Genomic DNA, 27,088 nt, shown 5'->3' on the forward strand with positions numbered 1-27,088 from the left:
CTCTGTTCACTTTACTCACTAAGAAAAGACATAGATTAAAGTCAGGGAACAGGGCTGGGGAATAAATACAACATGTCATTAAAACAACATGCACTCCTGGGATGCCTGGGTGGCTCAGTCGGTTAAGCATCCGACTTCGGCTCAGGTCATGATCTCGCAGTTTGTGAGTTCGAGCCCCACGTCTGGCCCTGTGCTGACAGCTCAGAGCCTGGAGCCTGCTTTGGATTTTGTGTCTGGTCTCTCCTTGCCCCTCCCCCACGTCTGCTCTGTCTCTCTCTATCAAAAATAAATAAAATGTAAAAAAAAATAAATAAATAAAAAACAATATGCCCTCCCAGTTTCATGGGCAAGTCATTAAAATCTTGACATATGACTTTCAAATGGGAAGGGGCTATAACTAGCCTTCCTATCTTTGGGTCTCATTAGTTGCAACACAGGATGCTTTCCTGTGGAGATTTCTACCAGGAAATGCCTCCTTTAGAAGTTAGGTTACATTGCATGGTGTGTTGTGCATTTGGGTCAAGGTGTACAAGTCTGGAGACAGAGAAGGGAGGTCATGGATGATTTCAAATAGAAATACTTTGCATTAAAACAGCTTTAGTCTAGGGTAAGAGTCTCAATTTTCTGGCAGGAACTAAATCTCTATTTGGGACACAGAATGTTAAGGCTAGGCCTTATTTAATAAACAGTGAAAAAAACATTATGATTTCATTTCACCAAGTCTATGAATTAATCATATTTTCTATTAGTCCACGTCTCCTGGTAAAAACTTACTTTTATAAACTTAGTTTGTTGTGATTTAAATATACTTTTAATTCCGTGGACTTTGAGAAGAATCATTCAATGCATGAAAGTGTAAAACATGTGTTTTATATCTGATAATACAGGGGAAGTATGCTTACTACCATAAGTAACTAAAACACAATAAAATCAAACAGTCCTCTCCTTCTTTTAGGCCATATATATCTTGGAAAAGTAGTTTTTCTAGGTATCTTCACAGGCAAAAGATTTGGTGTGAAAATTAAGAGGCATAAAAATGAAAAGCCTTTTAGAGACAGAGCTTTGCTAGGAGCTCATCTGCTCTGTGTGTTCCTCTCACATCTCTCAACTGTGCAGCCGTGTTATGCAACACCAAATATTTGTTGAAAAAAAATCAATCAATGGCTTGCCTCTGGAAATATGAAATGTCTCAGTTCTGTGGGGTGGTTGGCAATACACAAAACAGCCTAAATACCCGAACCATGTTTAACACCTATATTTATTTTCTGTGAAGAATTTTAACAACAGCAAAATGTTTATGTGAAAAAAGATATGATACCCAAATGGCTTAGTGTCCTGTACTTCAAATAAATCGGGCTATCACATCAGTGTTTTAGCCAGGGGACACATTTTTTATTCAATCCCAACTTACGCACATAAATAATCGCCTGGTCTAGTACTACACTCAAAGGAATTTTTGGTTTTTATTCCAAATAAGAATGAAGTTTCATTAATCCAAATCACTCTAGCAGGCTACCTGGAAGGCCACGTCACTGGCCGGAAAACAAAATTTGAATCAAACCTTTTAATCAAAATAGAAAATAAGATAAAATACTCAAATAAGTTCTCCTTTTGCATTTGAAAACAGAAACAGCTGCTGAAGCAGTGAGTGGCTTTCCTTCTGAGTTCATCAAAAGGGGAGCCAGACGTTGATCTGATGGCCTCTGTGTTGCTCTTATTGTAAAAAAATGGAAATTACTGCAAGTTTTCATGGTCATGATATGTGGCTAGGGAAGGATTAACTGCCTAGACGAAAATGGCATAAAGAAAATATGTCCAAAATGCATGAATTCCTACCTAATGCCTGTAATATTAGAGGATGGTTTCTGTTATAAAAGACACAATAAGAACTAATGTGTTTCAATATAACTTTCTAAAAGAAAAATAATTTAATATCAATAGGTCATTTATTCATTGTTTTGAAATTCAAAAATGAATCATATTTTCACTTCTCTTTTTCTAATACATAGTAATTTAGGAAGGCATAGTTTAAACAAGATTATGGCTGCTGTCTTTCCCTCCGGCTCTTTGTTTTTTTGTGGTTTGTGGTGTCAAGACTAACTGAAAGTTCTTTAATTAGTCTTCTTGGACACAAGCCTCCCATTTACTTCAGTGGGAGGTTTCTTTGCATAAATCCAGTGGTTTGTGTCCATCAGAGCCTTTTGACTGCTTTCCTTTGATTAATCAGAAAACTAAAGCTAAGTCTGAATACCATTTTTCTAAAGAATGAATGGGCATAATCTCTTACAGCTTTCATGAAACCAGAAGGATTAATCCTTCAATCCAGTCCCATACTCCACTTCAAGTATTTTCAATTACTTGGCACCATTGGAGGTGACGTCCATGGCTCAGTAAGAAGGCTACTGCTGGCATAATGGTTTCTCCATGTCTCAGCACATGGTCTTGGCATTAATAATCCATCATGAAATGATTTGCAGTGCACAAGGGTGACATTTGATTATGTGAAAAGCATTGCAGGAATGAGCATGTAGGCTCTTACTGGCCAACTGCTGGCAAAAACATGATGAAATGTTATATGGTGAAAATAACATTTAAGATGGTTTCTGAACTGACAAAGAAAAGGGTAAGGACATTGCTTTAGGAGAAATTTTCTTTCTTTTTTCTATTTCCTGGTTTTCCTTTCTCAAATCATATTTTGGAAGGCCAAATGGGTTAAGGGACCAGATTTGTCAGCCAATCACCCAAACACATTTTCAAAACATTTGATTCAGGAAATTCTGCATCTTTTAAAGCAACGATGTTAACAATCCTCCTGAGAACCTTAAAATATAATGATTTAAACATAAGGTAAAGGAGACTCTGAAATGATTAGAGAAATCACCAAGAGGCTTCCCTATTGAAGAGTTCAGTTTTCTCATTTTGTCTTCTATTTTTTAAAGACCACAAGGAGGATGTTGAATGTACTATCTAGGGGAAGCCCTATCATGTTAAGTAGAAATTTATGAGATGATTGGGAAATTCATAATTCTCAGTGCAGTGAAAGCAAAAAACAAAAACAAGAAAATTTGAGTTTCTTAAACTCATGTGCTCTAGACCCATGCACTGATCTGTCATATACATTATATTCTAGATAGATTATAATGAATGCACTTATTACATAAGGACAGACATAATGAACACTTGGGTGAGAGGATGGCCAAATCTTGCTTATTCATGGGCATGGGTATAGGGTGGAAGGAAAGTTATTACGCATAAATTAAACTCAGAGAGACTTAGATGGTTTTTTACAATAATATTTTTAAATTAAGTCACAGATATGAACATAATAATATTATCTGATTTTAATGTTTCTGACTTTTCCTTGCCAGCCCACCATCTTATAGTTAGGTAAAATACCTTATTCGATATATTGTATTGCATATAATAATATATATACTATTTTATATATCAATGAAGAGTGATCGTATACAATAATGGACAAATATAAACTTCAGTGATTTCTTTAAGTTTATTTCTTTATTTTTGAGACAAGAGTGTGAGAAGGGGAGAGGCAGAAAAAGAGAGAGAGAGAGAGAGAGGGAGAGAATCCCAAGCAGGCTCCACACTGTCAGTGTAGAGCCCAACGTGTGGGTTGAACTCACAAAGTGTGAGATCATGACTTGAGCCTAAATCAAAAGTTAAATGCTTAACCTACTGAGCCAGTGAGGCGCCCCTAAACTTCAGTGATTTTTGAGATTTTTTATTCATTCATTTAGCTATTCCTTCAACAAAATTTATTAGGCATTACTATATGCAAAGCACAGTGCTTGGAGTCATAGGGATAGGATACAGAGCCTATCTCTGAGGCATTTACATTTTATTATAGACTGTGCATATGCATATAAGTATATGCATATAAGTAGTAGCTAGAAGAGGTCAAGATATAAATGAAGAACAGTTAGGCTGAAGCATTGAGTGTCAGAAGAGGAATTCAGGGAGATAAAGTTGAAAGGGAAAGTTGGGGTCCAGTTTAAGGAATTTAAACTTTAATAAGAAGGTAATAGGGAGCCACTGAAAACCTTTTTTAAATTTTAATTTTGAAATAATTGTAGACTTATAGAAGAGTTTCAAAGATAATACAAAGACTTCCCAAAACGTAGTCAATATCATCTAAGTTTTTTTAATATCATCTAAGTTTTCATGGTTTTCAATATAATTGTTTATGTAGTATTCTTATATTATACTGCTATGATTGCATTCCTTTTATCATGCTTAGTGTAGTATATGCTTTGTATTGTTTCTTACTCAGAAATGCCAAAAATGTTTTTTATTAATTTTTTCAAAAGAATAATTCAGTTTTGTTGACCAGGTTTGCCATTTTTTGCCCTATGACATCAGTTCCTCCAAACCTATCTTACATAGAAATTCAATCTACATTAAAATAAAACCAAAAACTAAAACCCAAACCAGTGAGATCAATTACAAATCTAGTATCAAAAAAAAAGGCTCTTGATCCATCTGTTAAGCAGAATATTTTCTCTAAGTCCCACGGAACTCTGTGATTCTTTCATCATGATCCTGTTTGGAATATGGTAGGCCATTTCCATATTATAGAAATTTTACATTATAGAAATGTAAAATAAATTTTCATAAATTTCCATATTATAGAAATTTTACATTATAGAAATGTAAAATAAATTTTCATTTCTATATGAAAATTTGTGACTTTTTTAACTCAAAGAAAATTGTTTCTGTTATATATTTATTCACCACTATTTCCTTTGTCTCTTTCTAGAACCCTTATGAGATTAACGTTTGCCTCCAGGATTTATCCCCATATCTCCTGTATTAATTTTTTTCCCAACTCTTTGTCTTTTTGCTCTATGTTGTAGAACATTTACTTTACTAATAAAATTTTTACTTTGTCATCCTTTACTAATTTGGCTGTGACCTATGTCCACTCATCTATTTACTCTTTTATTTATTTATTTTTATTATTCTAATTTGGCAACCATATTTTTAAATTTCTTGTTCCCTGCCTTGTTTCATAGCTATTTCAAGGATAAATATCTTTCCACAATTTTCTGAAGATTCTCACTGGAATCCTCTCTTATGTCATCTGTTGCTTGAATTCTTTATATTCTTATGTTTGTTTGACTTGGCCTTTCTCTTCTGTTTTTAGTTTTCCTCAGATGTTTGGTGGTCTTTAGACCATTTACATTCATGGACAAAGAGATTCATTCAGGTGGCTGGCAAGACCTTGTTCTGTGGCTGAGTAGTTCTGCCACAGAGCAAGTTCTGCTTAGAAGGTCTCCTCTGAATGAGAAGTCTGATGGAAGCTCTGTATGAGTAGGCAGACTTCACCTTAGAATGCTCAATGATGGGCCTGCAGGTTCACATGATTTGGGAATCCCTTTGTCAGTTGCTGCCTTGCTTCCCCTTCCCCTCTCCCTCATCCTTGTCTAAGTATCTGTGGTTATGTTAAACTCTGTTTTGAGGCTTCTAGACCTGCCTTCAAATCATCTTCATTAGGCAACTCACTGTCATTAGTCAGAGGTCAAATAGAGGTCCACTGTTGATCAATGTTCAGGGTAGGAGAAAGCAAGACCTCCGTAGCGGGCTGGGCCAGAAGTTTTGAAAACAGTTCCTGAAAATTACTGTCATGCTACTGTCAGAATAATCCTTCTGAAACACATTTGAATGTATCAGTCTCCTGCTCAGAATCCTTCAGGGGTTCTGATTGTATACAGAATAGAACCTGTTCTCCTTTGCAAAGTATGAAGAAAATTTATGGTTTGATATGAGTGCCTATTCCATCATCTCCTACCATTTCCCTGCCACAGACACACTTAGGCTTCCCAAAGTCTGAAAGTGCTTGTGGTTTTCTCTTCCTCCAGGCCTTTCCACATACTGTTCTGTATGCTAGGAATGTCATGTCCCCTGTATTGACTGGCAAAGACACCCTCATGGTTTGGGTCTATTTATTAGACTCACTCCATAAAGGTTTGAAATAACAAGTAATAGATACACAGTAGCAGGATAAAATAAATGAGTAAGGCACACTAGGTTCAAAGGGAGAGTAAAGGTAGAAATATAAATAATATCAAGTATAATGTTAGTCCTTAATTACGTGACATTAAGTTTTGTAGACTCACACTGCAAAGAGGTACACTGTAAATTTGCCTCTGGGGTTCCTAGTTGTCAAACCTAAGAGGGAAACTTGAATGCTTGTTGAGCATAGAGTTCATAAACTATAATTAAAGCATTTTTGCCAGTTATGGAAAATTGAGAGAGAAAGTTACTGCATTAAAGGAGTACTTAGAAAGGTGATTGGTAAACTGAGAAGTTTCTTCTTTATGCTTTCATTGACCCTCATTTATAACTATTTGATTACTATAATTTTTTTGCACACTTATTTCTTCAAGGTATGGACTATATCCTCATCACTTGGCCCAATGCTTGATATTTCCTAGTCAATGAATATTTGTCATATACACTGGACAATCATAAGTTGATGGTTAATATAGGCAATGTTTTTGTGTGAGTTGATATACAACTAGAAATGCATCATCATTTACGTTAATCATAAACAAAATAAAGATTTAACCAACTAAAAGAGCCTTTATAATAATTACCAAAAAATACTTAGAATACCTAGTATGTGCATATAAGTATATTGCATATATATCTGATATGACTCCCAACTAACACCACGGATATTATTCCCCATTTCAAAATCAGTGAAATCAAGAAGTTAAAATCAGCTTCCCAAGGATATACAGTTATTCAGAGGCAGAAGTTGGGCTTAGTACAAGTGCCTGAACTCAGACCTGTGAGTCTTAACCTTTGCTGTTGGTTCGTGCTTTGGTGTGTAGTAGATTGATTAGCATTTGATTACAAAATTGATGGAAGGCCCCTGATGGAAGGACTTTACAAGAGTTTCCTTGTTCTGTATGGTTTATTCTAAAATATTCTGAGGGGAAAGGCAGCAGCTATCAGCAAATAAAATGCTATAAAATTAATTTTCCACAAAGAAACATCACTTAATTTAAAACACTTACTTTTAAAAAAATTGGAAGACCTGACCAACCTGTATATATAATGGAATGTGACACAACTTATTTTTCACTAAGACCAAGAAAGCTTATAATGTTACCATTTTATAAAACGACTTACTCTCTTAACCCAATTAACTTTTCCTGACCAATTTATGGTTGTTTCTTACCTGAAAGTTGCCAAAACAGCTTCCCCCTGGGAGAGTCACATAACTCACAAAGGGCGGTCCTGGAGATGGCAGTGACTCATAGACCACCACGCCTTCACTTGGGAATGCAGCCCTCTGCTGCTGCTTGCTTTCCCAAAATTCCTGTAACATTGACACAACATTCACTGAAAAACACAAAAAAACACAATCGGTTATTAAGGAAGGATGTACTCTGGCAAAAACAAAATTTTATTTGCATGCTGGATTGTGTAACATGTCATTTCCAATTTAGGCAGAACAGTATGTACTGTGGGAGTGGGAGGGAGTGCTTTCCTATTTAATGCAAATGTGTTTATCTCTTTATGAGTATGGCTCAAGTGGTTTGGTACCCTAATTCTAATAGTGTTGCAGTATATTAAATTTACTTTATAAATTAATTTTTAATATCAAATTAAAAACGTCACTCTTTCTTCTTTGAAAATTTGTTTCAATAAACTTTGTTTAGAGCTATGGTTATCCATGGCCCCTGCTCCCATTTCTCATAGATTCTTACACTTACAAAGTGAAAGCCAAATTTGGAGGTAAAGATATAAACAATGCGATTTTAATTGGGACCCACCTCGTATAAGATTTAAGAGGAGAAAGGCAGAAAGAAGAAAACTCTTTCATGCTCCTCTCCACCCCAATCTAAAGGAGAATGAAAGGCAATTGTGTAATAAGCAGAAGGCTGGAAAAAGCCATAAGTGAAACTAATAACATGGAGACCTTGTTAAGGACTACGTCTGTTAGATGACTTCAGAAAACATAGTAATGGCTATAGCCATGTGTTTTAGATTAAATGACCTGTGATAGCCTGCAGAAGTTTCAGATCAAATTTGGTTGGTTTGTTTATCCTGTACTGCAAATTGAATTGTGGAAATTAACAAGGATAATAGAATTGTAGCATCAAAAGAGACCTTACAGGTCATGCAGGCAAAGTTCTGCCTAATGTAGGAATGTCTTACACAACACTATTGACAGCTGCCTATCTGGCTTGCACCTTAACATAGGGAAGGAGCTGGCACTTGGCACACCTTGAGGCAGCCCGTTTCAACTCTTAATGGTTCTGTGAAAAGATCCTTTTTGGGAGTAAGCTGAAATCTGCTTTCCTGTAAGGTTCCTGCAAGTGGTCTATTTCTCATTTCTTGGGCCTCACAGAAGTTTATCCCCTTATCCACATGAAAGTCCACCACATGCATGAAGGCAATATAGGACATCTGTTTGTTTTTGCCTGCCTGGCATTTGCTTCCCCTCTTTGTGGGAATAGCATAAAGGTTTTCTTTAAACAATCATCTTTCCTTCAACCATGTCTTCTTCAGGGTTGAGGGATGGAGATTTGACCAAAGCCAAGTCATTTAGAACCAATGAGTGCAGGACTTCTGTTGGAAATGTTGGAAGACCAGATTCTCCCCTTTTTCACTAGGTTGCTGGGAGGATAGGAGGTAAGTGTGGCACTGCCCAAGCAAGGGAGAAATGTGGCTGAGAAGAAAGCCAACACAGAAAAGTGTAAAACCAAGAGATAGAGAAAGAAAGACTAAGTTCCAAAGAAATACTTTGAGCCCCTGAGTCAATGAATCTGCTTTTTCCTTAAATCATTTTGTATTGGTGTCTTTCACTTGTATATGAAAGTATACTAATACAGACAACTCTCAGGTTTCCTCAAGTTCTGGATTAAATAGTTTTTGTTCTTCCAAACAGTCTTTGCATAATATTGTGCCTATGTCCTTTGCATTCTCCTAAATACATTCCTAACTGTGCTTCAAAATGTTGGGCTTCAATAGTTTTCAGGGAGTCAGAAAAGTCACAGAGTTTAACCTGGAGGCAAAAACAATGCACAACCACCTTCTAAGTTGTTTACTAGAGCACGTGGCGCCTTTACCTCATTCCTAGGTCGTGGATCAGTTTCATAGTGTGCAGTTCAGGCAAATTCTCAAGATGCCTAAGGAATCAGATGCCTGTGTATATTTTAAAACTGTAATGGTTAGTATTTAAGAAGTGTTTTGAAAAACAAAAAGGAAAACATAAGACTATCAGAGGGTGTAGGTGAATTAACTAAAAAGTACATGTTGAAGTGGTCAAGGTGAGATTGGTCATTACAGAGTTTTTCATTTATTCAAAAATATTTGAATAATATTTTCTACCAGTTGATGTACTTCTAAATAGAACTTTTATATCCTAAACTGTATTTTTGCTACTCATCTTCCCTGGCCTCCCAGCTCTAAGAAAGCAAGGATTTTTGAGCTTTCTGGTTTGCATTTCTACTTGCATGTGACCACCAGAATTCAGCAGGATGTCTTAAAGACTGAAGCCTAAAACAAAAGCCAGTAAACTGTTGCTCTGATAGTCCACAAGGCACAAGAGACTGCTATTTTAAGTCAGTTCATTGTTGGATGAATTTAAGCTGAGAACTGAAGTTGGAAGATGAAGACTCATGATAGTCTAGGTAAAATGAACACAAGAATTTTGGCATGCAAAGCTATGTGGATTAAAGAGTTCAAAGGTATGTAATAAGTAGATTTCTATATGAACACAAGTAGCAGTTTTCAAATTTTTCATTCTGCAACCTTGGAAGACTTCTTTGATAGTTCTGTGTATGTCATCACCTCTAAAGAGTACAACATATGTACATGCACACACACAATCCATCTTTCTATCTCTATCTCCTCTTGTCGACTGGAAAACCTGATGAATGGAGTGCAAAGGGAAGAAGGCCAGCTTGCTATTTGAAATTCCAAAGAATCAGTATAGCAGAGGATACTCTATTTATGAAACATATGATCCTTCATTTTTTTTGAAGTAGTAACAACAAGGTTTATGGGCAATGTCAAAGGAAATGCAAGCAGAGGCTTAAGTTCTGCTGAAGAAAACCACCCAAGTTTGAGGATAGGCCTCACTACACAATTTAGTCCCTAGCCACAATTGCCCTTTGATGCTCAGCTAATGATCCTGTCTCCCTTATTACAGAAAAAAATTGGGCTACCAAGCATGTGATATCCATCCCCACATCTAGTCACCCATCTGCTCAAGTGCCCAGATCCATATTATTTCTTCCAGTCTCAATGGCATTGTTCTGGTAGTAATTCTCTTCACCTCCTATTTTTAAAGGTTTCCTCTTTATTCACAACTTCTCAGCAGCCATAGGCATGCTCAAGATAATAAATCAATCAATCAGTCAATTAAATGAAACACTCAACCTTGGGACTATTTTTGGCTATTAGTTATTAATATTTTCCTGTTGTGGCTAAGCTACTAGAAAGAATATCTTATATTACTATCTCTGATTCTTTATCTTCCATTCATTTTTAACCCTCCACAATCTGACTTTATTCTTCTGCACTTTATTCCGCTGAAACTGCTCTAGCAAATATCAACAAATCTTAATTTTCAGTTCTTATGTATTTGACCTCTAACTGTATTTGACATAGCTGGTCAGTTTCTTCTAGAAATGTTCATATCTCTAGTCTTTTCTGACAGTATTCATCCTGATTCTGCTTTTCTATTTTTAACCATTTGCTCTCAGTTTCTTTTTTGGATTTCTCTTCCTCCGTTACCCCTCATGTTGATCTGAATAAAAATCTTGTCTTTTCTTGCTTTCTACCATTTTCCTTAAATGACAGAACCTAGCTCCATGACTGCATCTACCATAATATAAGCCAACGGTTCCCACACTATTCTCCTATAGCTCCAACTTTGTTAATAGATACTTGCTTATTAGATGTCACACAAATTCAACATTTTCCAAACTCAACTAATTTTCTTTCCCAAAAAATCTTCTCTTCATCCTGAAGTATTTAGAAAGTAATATTATGACCTACTCAGTCACCTAAATCAAAAACCTGGCAGGAACCTTAAATTTCATGTCCTCTTTCCATTCTAATAAATGCCCAAGTTTTACCAATTCCATATCCTAATGTCTTGCATAATCTCCACTTCCTCTCAATCTGTACTGCCATTGCTGCATTGGTTCATATCTCATCCAGTATACCATAATATCCTCCTGACTTCCATTATTCTCCTATCCAACCCATCCTCCAATTGTTTCCAGGGTAATCTTCTAAATCTCACAGTTCATGAAATCATTAACATTTTTTTTTAATTTTTAACGTTTATTTATTTTTTATTTGAGAGAGAGAGAGAGAGAGAGAGAGAGACAGAGTGTGAGCTGGGAAGGGCAGAGAGACAGGGAGACATAGAATCTGAAGCAGGCTCCAGGCTCTGAGCTGTCAGCACAGAGTCTAACTCGGGGCTTGAACTCACAAACCACAAGATTATGACCTGGGCCGAAGTTGGATGCTTAACCAACTGAGCCACCCAGGCACCTCTCATTCACATCTTCTTAAAATCCTTCTCTGAGTCCCTCATTACCTATAAGATAAATAACTCCTTGGCAAGGCATAGAAGACTCCATGTCTTGATACTCTCTTGTTCCATACAAGCCACCTCCCTCCTCTCTCCTCAAGACACCTTCCAGGCCCCTTACACTTCTTTGAATTTTATGTTAATGGCAAGCCTCTTACTTCCATTCCTCTTCTTAGAATGCCCTTTTCCCCAGTGGCTGTTGACTTCTTGCATGGTCTAGTTATCTTTTAAGATTCACTTTCAGCATCAACTACTTAAAAATAAAAACAAAGCCAAAATAATCACAAAATCCTTGTTTCAAAAACTTCAATTCTCTGAAAAGCAGCATGGATATCACTTGGGGACTGGTTAGAAATGCAGGATCATAGGCCCGACCCCAAGCCTAGCGAACCAGAATCTGCATTTAAAAAAAAAATTTTTTTTAACCTTTATTTATTTTTGAGACAGAGAGAGACAGAGCATGAACGGGGGAGGGTCAGAGAGAGGGAAACACAGAATCTGAAACAGGCTCCAGGCTCTGAGCTGTCAGCACAGAGCCTGTCGCGGGGCTTGAACTCACAGACCACGAGATCACAACCTGAGCTGAAGTCGGACGCTTAACCTACTGAGCCACACAGGTGCCCCCAGAATCTGCATTTTTAACAAGATTCTCAGGAAATCTTTTGCACATTAAAGTTTGAGAAGTCCTGTTATAGGAAGAAGTTGCTATTCTGATATCCATGTGTACCTATTATAAGCCAGGCACTATGCATTTTCTCATTTACTCTTTATTTTTTTAAATGTTTTTATTTATTTTTGAGACAGAGAGAGACAGAGCATGAGCAGGGGAGGGGCAGAGAGAGACAGAGACACAGAATCCGAAGCAGGCTCCAGGCTCTGAGCTGTCAGCACAGAGCTTGACGTGGGGCCCAAACTCGCGGACTGTGAGATCATGACCTGAGCCAAAGTCAGACGCTTAACCGACTGAGCTACCCAGGTACCGTGTCTCTTTTAATCTTTATAACATCCCCTACAACTGGGTATTATCATCCACAACTTATAGATTAGACATTAAAGATGCTCAAGGTACAATCGAACAGCTACTAAGTCTTAGACTTGGGATTTTTAACCTAGTGCTGTCTGAGTTTATAATCTATGCTCTTTGTTCATTCTGAGACACTCTCTAATTATGGCAGAGTTTAGGTTGTTTTCATGTGTGCCTACCTCTACTGAAGACAGTGCTCTTTAGAGGAAGAATTACATCATTTTTTCTTTCCACTGAGTCTGGAACATAGTATGAGCATAATTAATATTAGTTGAGTATTTGAATATCATCAAAGCATAAAAGATGTGCTGCATTTGTGAGGCTGTTGGCAATGTGAGGCTCTCCACAAGAATTACTTCACCTATGTTTTCCCAGGGGGTATTTTTTTTTTTTTTTTTGACACGTTCTTGACAAAGTCAAATAAAGCAAAGGCCAATATTTGTATTTTTTCATTCAGGTTATATGACATGTTCCCATCTTGGAACTGTCATAATGAATGAGCAGCCAGGATGTGAACATGTATCCTGATGACCAATCTTCAACCAACACTTTGCTCTGGTTTAAATAATGGTGTAAATACCTACTGATTGTATACCTCAGAGAGGGCAGTGACTGGGCCTCCCATTCTAGTCCCTTCTTTCAAGTAAGGATGACTAACAGAGAAACAAGAGGAAGAAGAGGAAATGAAAAAAGACTGATGAGGAGCTTGGACAGGCTTCCTGGGCAGAGGGCCATGAGCAAAAGCCAAGGTCAATTCTCTGCCTGATTATGCCCTCCATCTTAATGTCAAGAAGCTATAGTTTGGAACATATCATTTTTGGTTATGCATTATTCCTCTCAAAGTTTAGTAAAGTTTGTTTTGTTTTTTTTTAACTTTCTACTTTGTTTTAATGGACAGTAAAGAAAAAGGTCTTTATCTATAGCCAGGACAAGATAAATTGGTCATCCACAGTGAATCTGGACACAATATGAGAGAGGTAGTGCATCCTCAGCTAGACTGGGATAAGGTAGATGGTTAACAATTTGCCTAATGCTGGAGTCAAGACAAACTAAGCAGCCCTCCTAGTTCACGGTATAATACCCACAGGTCATCAGTAGTTTTATGTTTTTCAAGGTAACTGATGTTAAACTGGTAAAATTACTACAAAGAAATAGAATATCAAATGGCTGAGACTAAGGGTGTGAGAGGAGTAGAAGGAGAGAGAAATGTTGGGGAGGGCCTAAGAATAATAGCATGAAATTTAGTTCTTTTTTGTGACTTCTATCAGTTTATAACATCTGAGAGTAAAGAAAGGAATTAAACCTCTGAATTCACTGTGCACATCAAACTTCTTAATCCTTTGCATTTCCCCAAATTGCTTTCTCAGACACAAGTGATTGACCCTGATATGGACTAAATATTTGTGCCTCCTACCTATCCTTCCTTCCCCCAATCACCAAATCCATATGTTAAAGACCTAACCCCCAGGATGATAGTATTAGAAGATGGGGCTTTGGGGAGGTAATTAGGTTTAAATTAGGTCATTGGGTTGGGGCCCCCATGATGGTGTTAGTGCCCTTATAAGAATAGAAAGAGACGTCAGAGCTTCCTATTTTGGCGATGTGAATATACAGCAAGAAGGCAGCCATCTGCAAGCCAGGAAGAGGTCTATCACCAGGAAGCAAATATGCTAAAAACTTGATCTTGGACATCCCAGCCTTCAGAACTATGAGAAAATAAATTTCTGTTGTTTAAGCCAACCAGTCTATGGTATTTTGTTGCAATAGCCTGAACTAACATAAACCACTTCGGAAGTTTTGATTATTTTGTGTATCAACAAGACAATTTGCATTGTAATTTATAGGCATTATTAGTATGGCTACTTTCTTTGTCATTGTGTTTTGAAATTTGAATATGACAGAGTTTTCAGAGTGGTAATTCTATCTCCAAAAAAATCTTTCATAAATGAGGATTTCATTTTTCCCTTCCTCAAGCTTTCTTTTTGATTATAAAAAGATGAGCATTAAGGATTTCACAGAAGGCAGATGACCAGTGAAGACATCCAACAATGTGGAATACCTTTACCATTCAACCTTTGATCTTTTCTATAGAAACCCCCAATCAGTTTCAGCAAAGCAGTGTCTTTACTTGTTCCTGAACATATAGTTCTTATTTTTTACCTGTCCTTTAGTTCAAGTTCTCCCAGGAGTGTTGTTTCTGCTCCTCCCCTCTATCCATCCAACTTACTCCCATACTTCAGAGGAAATACCACCTATTCTATCATGCCTTACTCATGGGTTCCAGCCCATACGGATCTCCTTTCCTGAGCTCTCATTCCATTAGTGGCCTTGTGTCTTAGCACTTAATCTCCTCTAAACCATGCTAATGAAATGGATGTGGTGTTCCAGGCTAAACTGATAAAGTCAGACTTGGCTAGACTTCTTTCTGGCTAGAGGAATGAAATGCATTCATCTTACAGAATACAGTTTTCTGTTATTTAACTCACAGCAGACTGTGAGATTCTGGAGGGCAGGGACTCTGGTTCATTCTTTTCTGTAGCCTTCTTGGTATACACCACAGGGCTATTCATCTGGAAGCAATATTGGAATTCACTTGGGATATAAGAAAACTCTACCTTTCTGAACTATTTGAGTGCAACTGAATGAGTGTGTAGAAGGTAAGTGAAGTCACTAAAATTCCTAGAGAGGTCAAGACTTCCTTCTAGAATAGGAGGTTTCATGTATGGACCACTGCGGTGCTCACACAGCATGGATATGGTGGTGGCAGCCATGCCTCAGCTGGAGATGGTGGAGTAGGGGCAGAAAGATGAAGCCTGGTCAGAGTAGACACATGATTGTTACTCACTTTGTAACAAGGTCTTCACTTTCTTAAAAAGTAGAGTTTAGGAAGCCCCTGAATAGAGATGGTAAGTAATTTTGTCTTGGAGTGCCAACTCAAACACACTTACGCTGACTTGCCTAGAGCAATGTGTTGAAAAGGTTTGAAAGTAGCTTCTGGCATTAGTGGAACATAATTAACCAGCAATGTGTACTGACTGGCATAGTTTATCTGATGACCATGACCTTGATGATATGGATTTAAAAAAGAAGTTCATAACAGGCTTCTTCCCATAACAATTTACAGTTTGATTGCAGAAATAATATATGATAATATAATTGGTGAAGAAAATATTAAGAGTGCTACATTGTAGAACAGAGATGTTTTTAAAGTAATATTTAAAACCTAAAAATTTATGGCACAAGAATTCAATCCACACGGGGGGAAAGCAAATGAATGTGGACTGAAAAGTTCAGGAAAAGTCTGCCCTGGAGGAAGGCCTAAGCTGAGCCACTTCAGAAGAATGAGATATAGACCATGATGAGAAAGAAGCTGTGCTCTCCAAGGAGTATGGATGGCTTGACAAACAGAGTATGAAAAATAATGTGTCAGCCAAGGAATTGTTTAAGAGGGCATAGGAAAGGGTGCCATTAGGAAAGGGGTATGATTTGATAGGAGACAGGGTAAGAGGACTTAGCTTCCTTTAATAACTGGAAATCAACCCCACTGTCCTAGTGCCCCAGCTTTACCCGAGTGGGTGAGAAAGGCAGGAGCACAGAGTCCCTTGCCCTTTGTCTTTGCCTAAGGTGCTGTGCTGCTTGTGGTGACTCCATCCATGAAGACACAAGCACAGACACTTGGAGAGAATGTATGGCTGCTCTTGTACATCTGAGTGAACCAAAGAGAGGGTTTCTGGGAGGAGTTCGGGCATAAAAATCTATGAGAAGTCGGTAGGAGATGAGGCAGGCGAGAGAGGGCTCATTCTGCAGCCTGGAAGAAGCACAAATCCTCTTCAGATAAGATCATCAATAACCAGACACTCAGAGGGCTTTTATCCTACAAATTTGGAGCTTATCATTTTCACGGATTGGATGCGTGCGATGCAGATGCCGATAGGGAGAAATGATCTATGTTTTCATACGGGCATTTTGAGATGTATAGAATGGAAAGGCCCAAGGATTATAGAGCATGTTATAGAAGAATCCTCAAATACAGACACTGGTTCAAACACAAAAAAAATGTATACTGTGTCTTCTCTCTCCACCTTTTATCAACTGGCAGGCAGTTTACTCAGTAGTTAAAATCATGGAACCTGGAGTCAGAATGCCTGGGTTTGAATCCTGTCTTTACCAGTCAAAGGTACCTACTTAACTACTCCAGTTCTAACTGTAACATGCAGTACTTACTACACAGTTTCTGTTAGGCTTAAGTGGGAAATGTCAGAATAGAGCCTCACACATAGTAAGCACTAGAGCATTAGCTATTATTTGTGGTTAGAGAAGGTGATGGAAGAAAGAAAAAGGCATGATTATATGCTTGCATGTGGCATCTTTGAAACTGATTGTTCCTGGGTTGGAAACCATATCATTAAACATTCTAAAAAAAAGTCTGCAAGTCTGAAAATTCTCTAATTGTACACATTGTGCTATTTATTTCCAAAATATGCAAAAAGTTCAGAAATGGTAAAGGGAGGCCTCTTTTGATACTATTTGCTGGTAAAGACAAAGCTTCATAATAGCCAGAAAATAAGTGGATGAAATGCTACATCTCAAAATCTGGAAACAGAGATGTTTGTCCATATTATTCACTTTATAATGGATGCTAAAGGCAATACAACTGCTTTTAGCAAACATGACAGGGGCTAACTTTCACTTAAAATTAATGCTTAATGACTGTTTATGCTTCAGGAAAATAGAAACATTATAGTTTGTTGCCCAGTTCAACTACCTAATATGAGATAAGTCCTAAGTGGAAAAGATTCATTTTCTAGCAAAAAGAGATCTTAAAAGTATGTTATAAATCTACCAGAAAAAAAGAACCAATTTCTTTTCTGCCTTACAGAGAAAAAATTCTAGCTGGGTAAAATATCACTTGCCAAAAACAGTTTAAGACAAATTGGAAAGGCTACCATTTAAGGATAAATCATTAAGAGGCTTTCAAGATGATTAACATATTTTTAAATTGATTCTCTGCCTCTAAACAGATGGATTTATGTTATGCAATATTTTAATATAATCTTTAATTAAATTAGCCTTAGCAGGTGATATTTTAAAATAAAGTTAATTAGTATTCTCTATTCTAGTAGTTCAATCATGTACAGCTTGCTCTTGCCAAATGTGATTTCTTAGTTTTTTTGAGGACAAATAGAAAAAGATCCCCCAAATAATCTAAGGGGCAAGCTCAAGGTGTGATGCCAATTTATGATTCATGCCAAATGGGTAGTAAAATGGGATACCTTTGGGTCTTGCATTTGGCTTGGTAAACTGCAGGACACTGACCAACAGACCTAGTTGTCTCATTATTTATAACCATCCTCAGGTTCTGCCAGGTTTTGATCTGGCCAGTGGAATCTTGCTGGCACAGCTTGTGTGTCAGGTTGGGTACAACGTGTAGGAATCCTGGGCCCCTTTTTCTTATGTGTAGACACTCTTTCAAAGGTAGTCACAGCTACACAGCAGGACTGAGACAACTTGGAGTATTACTTTGTTCCCAGGAGAGGAACTTTCCTTTAGGAATGCACTTGAATCAGTGCCTAGCTCCTTCAGCAGCTGGAAAGCCGGTTGTGTTTCTCCTTTTGTTGGCTTTTTCTTTTCTTCTGCTGTGGTCCCCATGCTCTTCCCTGAACATTTTTCTTGAAATGATCCTTTGGGTTGTTTTACAAGGTTAACCTCTTGGGAGATTGTCCAAAATGTACAAAAAAAGTATCTCATTCTTTTTGGCTTAATTTTGACCTTCAGAATTTAAAATTACTGAACTGTATGTCATTTGGGGAGACATTTAAATAGCATTTATTTTGGGGGCACCTAGGTGGCTCAGTTGGTTAAGCATCTGACTTCGGCTCAGGTCATGATCTCATAGTTTGTGACTTCAAGCCCCACATTGGGCTCTGTGGTGACAGCTTGGAGCCTGGAGCCTGCTTCAGATTCTGTGTTTCCCTCTCTCTCTCTCTGCTCACACTCTGTCTCTCTTTCTCAAAAATAATTAAACAAAAATAAATAAACATTAAAAAATTTTAAAGTAAATGACATTTATTTTTTATATCTTTGGAAGTACTGAGTCATTTTTTTAAAGAAGGCAAAGGGGAAAGACTATGAAGGAGCAAAAGGGAATCACAAAGACAAATTAAAATAAAATAAAAGATCATGAAGTATACCAGAATTAAACAGCATCAGCAGCATGCCTGAGTTCCCATGTGTGGTTTATATGTGCATCATGGTCAGATGATGTCATCCAATCACAAAGCTACATAGAATAAAAACCTGATGTAATCTATTTAATCAATCAGGAAGTATATATCTTTCTCATGTTCCATTAGGCACTGACATTACACTGTATTTAAGAGACTTTGTAGGACTATTAATTTTAGATAACTAATGAAAGATTAAAAAAAACACTGGTTGCTTTGCTGACCAATTCTGTTTAGTTAAAATGCTCAATCTGTGCAGATGTGGCTTTAGGTGTATAATGTACTTTTCCTAGGTGTAGTCATTATAAGAATGCTTTCACGGGGCTCCTGGGTGGCTCAGCTGGTTATTTGGCTCTGGTCATGATCTTACGGCTCTTAGTTCAAGCTCTCCATCGGACTCTGTGCTGACCGCTCAGAGCCTGGAGCCTGCTTCCGATTCTGTGTCTCCCTTTCTCTTGCCCCTCTCCACTCCTCTCTGTCAAAAGTAAATAAACATTAAAAAAAAAAAAAAAAGCCTTTCACGACTCTGCAATAGCTGTCTAACTAGGGTTATGTAAAGTATGAGGCATAGACAGAGTTTGGCCCTAAAGAGCATGGTGCAAGGCCTTTGGTGACCCAGGGCTGAGGTTAGACCCTGAGGATGAATATAAGGATTGGTAATCTAAGTTATTGTGCCAATGTGGAATATGGAATGATTGGAGGTGCTCTACCATGACCAACCCCAGGCAGTGCTCTGGGGAAGTTGTTTGAAGAGGGTGTTTATTTCCAGAGTCCTTTTTTCCTCCATCCTATTTCATATGGTTGTCAGTTTAACCATGCATGCAATTAGGCTGTGTTTCAGGTATCACTGTATGATGTTTTAGAAGGTTCAGGTACAGTTTATTTTATAATAAAGGAGAACACCTGACAATAGGAAAAATATTCTCCTCTTTTTGTGAGGAAGAAAGCAAATCAATCAGCAACCAAAAATGTCTTTTGTGCACCTGCTAGGTGCCTGACCCTGTGGGAGAGCACATGGAAGTGCAAGGTATGGCTTTGCCCTCCTGGGACATCCAACCTAGGTGTGGACAAAAACATGCTAGCAAAGTTACAACTCATATTGCACAAGAGAAATGTAAACTATATAATATAGGCCATAAGGGTCAAAGGAGTGGTGACTAAATGACGGGTTCCCACAGCTGCCTGATGGGATGAGATCAAAATAGGGATCAACTGATTATCATCGCAGCAGGAAAAAAAAAAAAAGCCAAACCATAATTCAAATAGCATTCCATGGACACAAGAGAAAGAATATAGAAAACTACAGGGAGTGTAATATTTTGTCAATATTATTGACAATTGTCAATATTAAACTTTCAATTAAAATCTTTTTATTTCTTTCTAATTTAAAATAAGATTAACTACCTTGACAGACTAAACTTATATGAGCATTTGAACATGGAGGCAAAGAAGTAAGAGCCTTTGGGGTTAAAACTTCAATATGAAATGTATTAAATACAGAAGATTCTTTTATGAAAGGCTTCTAAAGTTGTCTTACATTTCTTAAATCAATCTGTAGCACATAATCAGTAAAACCGTATCATTTAAACAGAAAAATCATGACTTAGAAACTCACCCTTGTGCAGCTGTATCCTATTATGGGCTGTAACTTAACACATGAGTTTCAGAAGTTGTTAAAGTTGAGATCAGGCTAACAAATCTTAACTGCTACAAAAAAAAAAACCTATGTTGAGATGAGACAGCAGACCATGAAGAAGTTCTAGATTTGATCACAGGATGGATATAGATCATATTTTGTTTTGATTTGTTAAATCTTACTTATGTATTAAGAAATAAATGTATTAAGACAGATGGCCATTAAGTGATCAAGAAGCCACTTTTTTTTTCCCCATTTTGAAAAGTTTTCCTCTGGGGCCGATACTTTTAGTATTTAAATTCTACCAAATGTATATATACTGAAAAAAGGGTTAGGAAACAGTGTTTATGCCACTGATAGCTGAACCAAAATCTGCATTTGTTTCTTAGTATAATTATATAATTGTTTCTAGTTGTATCCTGTAATAAAGTAAAATTAGCATTTCAATAGGCTTCAACAGGCTTCACAGTTTAGATGCTAAAATTATTGTAATTAAGATTCAATCATTAATCCGAAATAAGCTAGTGAGCAGTGAGATTTTTTTTTAACCATATTCTTTTAGGCACACTTTGTGGTGGAATGCAGTGCAATATGTGTAGAGATTTTACTGCATAAGTACCTTCATCCCTTACATCCTACTCCATTTCTTTCTGTGAAATGCAAAACCCATAAATGTATCATCAAATTTATAGATTTCAGATAACTCCACTAAAAAGCATGGGATAGAGAAAATACTTTACTCTTGAGAATTTTTGCTCTCTTGGGTTGCATACAGCCAGAACCATGATTACTAACATGGTTTTAATAACTTTATAGTCTGGTCCAATTTTTTTCAAAGGGTAAAAATGAACCTTTTGAAGTATTCACCTATTTGATATAAATAAAACCTTTCATGCCGGAAAACGTTTCCCAAATGGAAGTTAATGCACCTCAAATACGTGAGACATTTTCTAATTGTGCAATGATTAGGAAGGAAACATCTCATTTTTTCACGATGAAATTTGGGCGTAAAACATATTAATGAAATCTAACATCGCTTTATCAGTCAATGCTGGAAACTAACACATTCTCATGGCTTAAATGATAACTAAGATAGTTTTTTTAACAATCTATTTTAATAAAGTTTGACTTGATTTGGGCTTTCAGTTAAGTCAAAGTGATTTCTCACTACAGGCATGTTTATATTCACACATCTTGCATCTTGCCTGAACAGGCAAAAGGATTTTCGCCATTGAAAAAGTTAAATTCTCCCTAACTTAGCATGAGGAAGTGTGCCTCCAAAAGATGTCAATATAATATTTTTCCCAATGCAACATAAAACCATAAAGTTGCATAACTAATCTAGGATCACTGGTAACTCTGAAGACTCCCTGTTGCCTGCACTTCTGCATCATTCCACCTGCCTTTACCATCTTGTCTCCACCTCCCCTAATGCCTTGTTCTTGTATTGCCTTAGCTTCTATGGACAAGCTGTTCTTTCTCATCAAACATGCCCTTCCCCTCTGACCCTCCTGTCATATTCCTGTTCAGATGTACCTATTTAGTGGGTTCCCTCCATACTTCCAAAAGAGGTCATTTCAATCCTCCTCCCTTGTCCCCTCCCCCATTTTCCTATAACAGCACAAATGACACGGTTATATAACACCTCTGGGAGCCAATAGTTGTCTTGTAGTTTTGTAGTGGCTAAAGGTGAGGAATTGGAATACAGTACTTGCATTCTGGCTGTATCACTCATTTAACAGTATGACCTTGGGCAAGTCACCTTAACTTCATGAGACTCAGTTCCCTCATCTATAATTCAATAGTACCTACATTACTGGTTTGTTGTGAATAAACGTTCCTAGCATAGTGCCTGTCATCACATGATGAGAACTTGATACCCTAGCATTACTATACATGGATAAAGAGAGAGCCCAAAGATGGCAGATAAACATATTATGCTATTGTCATGTGAAAAGTTAACACTCAGAAGAATCTGAATGTTCAGCCATCTTGAAATCATGTGGATTTCCTTTGAGAAAGCACATGAGGAACTGTCAAACAGTGGTAAATAAATAGTAAGCTTGCACACACTCTCAAAAGAGCTGACAAGGGCTGCTCTTAGGATAGCTCATCTTTGGTTGTGACATATGACAAATGAAAAGAAACTGAATGTTACACAAAGCCAAGAATGGAAGGCAACATGGATATGTGCCTTAATTTCTCAGCAAAGAGATTCTGTATGGTGGTGTAGAGATTCCTAGTGCTACTTGTTACAAATGTGAGACATTTAGGTAGTGGAGAACAGTCCAGTGTCAGCTTAGATGAGCAAATTTCAAATTGAGAGCTGACCTTATTTAAATGTCTTTGCATTGTTTTTTATTTGAAACGTGAAATAGGGGGAAACAGAAAAAAAATTGTTATGGAATTCATTTCTTTCTAGGAAAGAAAATTTAAAAAAAAATTGCAACTATTGCTGGATGAACACCTTGTCTAAAACAAATGAGAGATTTAGTTCATTGCAAAATGCCACTTGGGATGCTAAGAAAAGCAGCCAAATAATACTTCTTTAAATGAATATAACTATCCCCATGTGTATCCATCTCAGACCAGAAAATTCTCTGGGTGCTTTTCCTGACCAACTTGAAGAGAAAATTCAATTTACAATTGCTTGTTTTTAAACAAACCAAAAGCCACTGAAGGCATAAAATTAATTGAATGATCATTTACATTCCTTGTATTATGTGTTTCTGAAGAATGAAGAGAAAAAAAAACTTTCTTTACATTTATAGAAATCAAGAAAAACATTTTTAGAGTATGTGGGGTGTGTGTGTGTGTGTGTGTGTGTGTGTGTTTTAATGCTCCTTTGTTCAACTGTTCTGGGTTTTAAAAATTCTTGGATTGGCTTTTCATCTTGCAGGAAAGCAAGGTAGCAATTTTTCTTAAGGATTTGGCAGTGATGTGCTCAAGTGCTTAGCCCTTTCCTTATGGCAGGAAGAGACTGGACTGGGTTGGGGGAAAGGGGGCCAGGAGTGACTAGCAGGAGAAGAGGCTGCTCAGAACCTGCTGTTCAAGGCTGATGGCAGCTTTTTACAAGCTGTGTAAAAGATGAGTGTGGTGGCAGCAGTTTTTGGGTGTGCCAAAGAAAATGAGTCCACGTGCTAAACTCTGGCACGTGCGTGATAGGTTGCCAAGGCATGGCATAACCCCCAGGCAGACTTTTGATGTCCTGCTCCAGAAAGTGTGTAAGCCTGTTCCCATTTATTCCATGAGGATGGTAAGTGGTTGGATGTTTCAATGTTATAAAAAAACCACTGGCATAGAAATTTGCCATTTGGCTTACTTTCATTTAGTCATTTTTCAGATTAGAAACACCTGAAGGGAGAGGATCAGCAGTTTAATACTCACACCTATTAAGCCATGCAAGCAGTTGCAGAGTACAGCTTATTCCAGGGTAAACAGGCAATGCTATCTGATCAAATTTGGGTTCTATGTTAAAGAATGAAATATATAAAATTGGACACTTCTTTATTTTTCCATAGAAAAGAGTTCCTGCAAAGGTCTGGATGACAGAACATAATGCATATTTTATTTTAACCCTTTTTCTATTTTATTCTCTTGGCTAAACTGTAAACAATTCCTGGGATTTAGTTCAACTTAAAAAGTAGACCATATAATTTCAGAGTAAACTTGAATTGACAAGAAATTTGGTGAAAAATTGCTCCTCTATTTCTTTTTCTTTTTCTTTCTTTCTTTTCTTTTCTTTTCTTTTCTTTTCTTTTCTTTTCTTTCTTTTTTTTTTTTCTGCTTCCATTCTCCAAATCCACAGTATAAGACCCCTGGCTCTATACAATTTATCCAAAGCTTTGAGCAGGTCAAGAGCCCTTTTACCCTTCACTAGTGAATTCGGTGCTATTGTAAGAGAAAGACATTCTTTCCTTCCCTTTTCACTTAAAGAAACACACCAAACCTGAATAGACTCCAGGCTAGACTGGGGGAGGGAGTGATTTTCATTAGTCTAGCATAGCTATTGACATATGCTTGAAGAAAATATTTAAAAAAAAAAGACAGAAGGAAGAAAGGTAGGAAGGAAGAGAGGAAGGAAATAAAGGGCTTCCACTATGCATTAAAGGGCATACTGGTTACAATTTTATTTCTAAGAAGAAAATTTTATAGGATAAAATGGCCCAACATTTCTTTTTCTTCATCACACATATGAGAAATATAAACTAAAAGGACATCTGGAAACTAACATTATTCAGCAATCAGAGAGCAAAAATCCAAAGCATTGATGTTTTGATGGAGACAAACATAACAAGATTCACAAAGAAAGCTGTAACTTATTGAAGAAAAAAAAAATTCCATATGCATTCTACCTTTTGGGCAGTTCCATAGCAAAATTCTATTTCAGAAGCCCTTTGTAATATGAAACTCACTGTAGATAAGATACAACATGAAGATAGTCTGTTTTGCAGCAGCAGAAAATCAAATTGGTTCCAGAAACTAAGTTACATGACAAATGGTATAATAGTATTGCTAGAATTGGGAAGCTTGATTGAATTATTTTTCATAATCATTAAAAAAGATTTTGAAATAACTTTGCCATAGCTGTTTAGATTTTGGGGGGATAGGGACATTGCAGATATGGGAAGGCTAATTTTATTGGCCTTTTAACTAAAGTGTTATAATTTGTTACCAAAATTTAAGAGCTCACTGGTGATTTATTGTTGTTTGTTTGCAATAAAAATTTTCAGACAAACACAATATTTGACTTAACACAGTTAACATGTTATGGAGGGTGAAACAGGTTAACAAATATAGAGTATTTATCATTTCTAAGTTATTTTTAGTTTTAATATCATTAGCAATCAGCCATGTTTTATTTAAAAAAGCATCTGGAAGAGTTCATTAAGTCTTAGGCAAGGCTTATATTTTAGGAAAGACTTCCAAACAGTTAGCAAGATGTATCACTGACAAAATAACCCAGCAACTAATACCCGTAGGTGAAATGAAATCATTCTCCTGACTGAAGTCAGGAACAAGTTAAATATCACTTAGACCACAGCACACGACTACAGAGATTTAGGAGAAATCATACTTAAATAGGATGTGACTAGACGTTTAGGACTATTTTCAGAAAACTTTTTCCCCTTCAGTACTTACAGTCTTTGAAGACTAGAGCCGGGTCTCTGTGAGGCAAGACTTGGGCAATGATGTGTCTCAGGGATTCCAAGGTTCTGTCCATCTTGGGTCTGCCTGTGTGAGCCTGCTGCACAGTGTCCTCATGCCTGAATTCTTGCAGTCCTGGACTGAATTTGTGCAGCTCATTGATGCACAGGATTACCAAAGAATCCCTTTTAACATCTGCCAATCAGACATTTCCCAGAATCTAAAGACCCCTCAGGGGGCCCTCCTCCCAGGCTCACTTATCTTTGTTGTATGCTGAGCTAATTAGCTCTAAAGGCTGGCTGACAGGCGGGTTCCCATTGCTTCCTTCTGTTAAACACACCCACCTACAGGCTAGCTGAGGAAGCTCTCTAATCATGAGACCAGCTTTCCTCTCCAACCAGATTCTGCCTGAATGGTGTGCAGCTTTCTGACTTGGGTATTTTTTTGGTTCTCCATCTTCAAATGTGCTGTCCCCTGGTATAAAATCAAGAAGGTTATTTGTCAAAGAAATTACCTTAGTAACAAAGAAATTTCCAGCTCAGGACTTTCAGTTCAGAATTAGTATCATCTAAATTCTTCTTTGGTAAAAAAGTGCTATAAAGAGTACGGATATAGCCAGGGACCAGATTATGGTATTTGAATTCAGGGGCATCTCTCTGGGAGCCAAGTTTAAAAGTTGTTTTTCTTTTTTTTTTCCCCATCACCCATGTTATTGTCACTTATGATGGGTAGTGGCAAATAAAACCTTGGTACTGTCTTTTGGCTTGCCTAGGAATGTTTGTTTTTGTTTTGACTCTTCAAGGAAAATCATTCCCAAGATTGAGTTTAATGAATTCTGATATTATTCACTTCCTTTTATTTCGTGCTAATTCTTTCTATTAAAATTTCAGAAGAAGCAAAAATATATATATTTTTTCAATAGAATATAGGTAGTTACTAACATACCTTAACAGATTCTTTCTCTATTTCCCATACCACTCATGACAAGGTTAAATAGTCTTTCCACAGGAGACATAAACATGTCATGAGATTCCATTGCAATAATTAGGATTCATACCACATATAAAAGAACTGATTTTAATGGCTATAACCTATGATAGTTTATTGAAGACTTGTTAAGGACTACTTTACTTTTATTTAAAATACTTTTTCGGAGTTGGCACAAGAGATTGCTCTCCCATTTCCAGATTCCATAACTATGTTGTGTTGCATGATTAACTGAAAACAGTCCTTTAACGACAAAATAAAAGTAAAATGTTTTCCATGCAATAGGCTTCTTCAGCTAGATGGTAGAATACGGGTGGGCTTAATAAAAGGAAACAGAGGAAATGGTGCTGTCATAATAAGTCTTATCATAATGACTATTACTTAGTAAATGTCCACAGGGAATATATGTCACATATGACAGAGACACGGGGCTGCCCCACTGTGCAAAGATATTATTATAAAAAAGGATGTGAAAGAAGTAGCACTAC

The 27,088-nt window shown here is 37.0% G+C and overlaps 1 protein-coding gene across 2 annotated transcripts in view; it reads right to left on the reverse strand.

The window, feature by feature from the left end:
• The window catches only part of LIX1 (limb and CNS expressed 1), a 53,768-nt gene that overhangs the window by 26,025 nt on the left and 655 nt on the right, over positions 1 to 27,088 (reverse strand). Inside the window, exons 3-5 of one of the 2 annotated variants that reach the window (XM_043594326.1) lie at positions 25,958 to 26,087; positions 25,608 to 25,753; positions 7,205 to 7,368 (exon numbers count right to left, since the gene is read on the reverse strand). In XM_043594326.1, the coding sequence (XP_043450261.1) occupies positions 7,205 to 7,368; positions 25,608 to 25,753; positions 25,958 to 25,989 (342 nt within the window). In that variant the 5' untranslated portion in view covers positions 25,990 to 26,087. Of the gene's footprint in view, positions 1 to 7,204; positions 7,369 to 25,607; positions 25,754 to 25,957; positions 26,465 to 27,088 lie in introns of those variants that run through there. The other variant, XM_043594335.1, reaches the window with a different exon arrangement.

The sequence above is a fragment of the Prionailurus bengalensis genome, chromosome A1 (assembly GCF_016509475.1).
Source record: "Prionailurus bengalensis isolate Pbe53 chromosome A1, Fcat_Pben_1.1_paternal_pri, whole genome shotgun sequence".
NCBI classification, from domain to species: domain Eukaryota; kingdom Metazoa; phylum Chordata; class Mammalia; order Carnivora; family Felidae; genus Prionailurus; species Prionailurus bengalensis.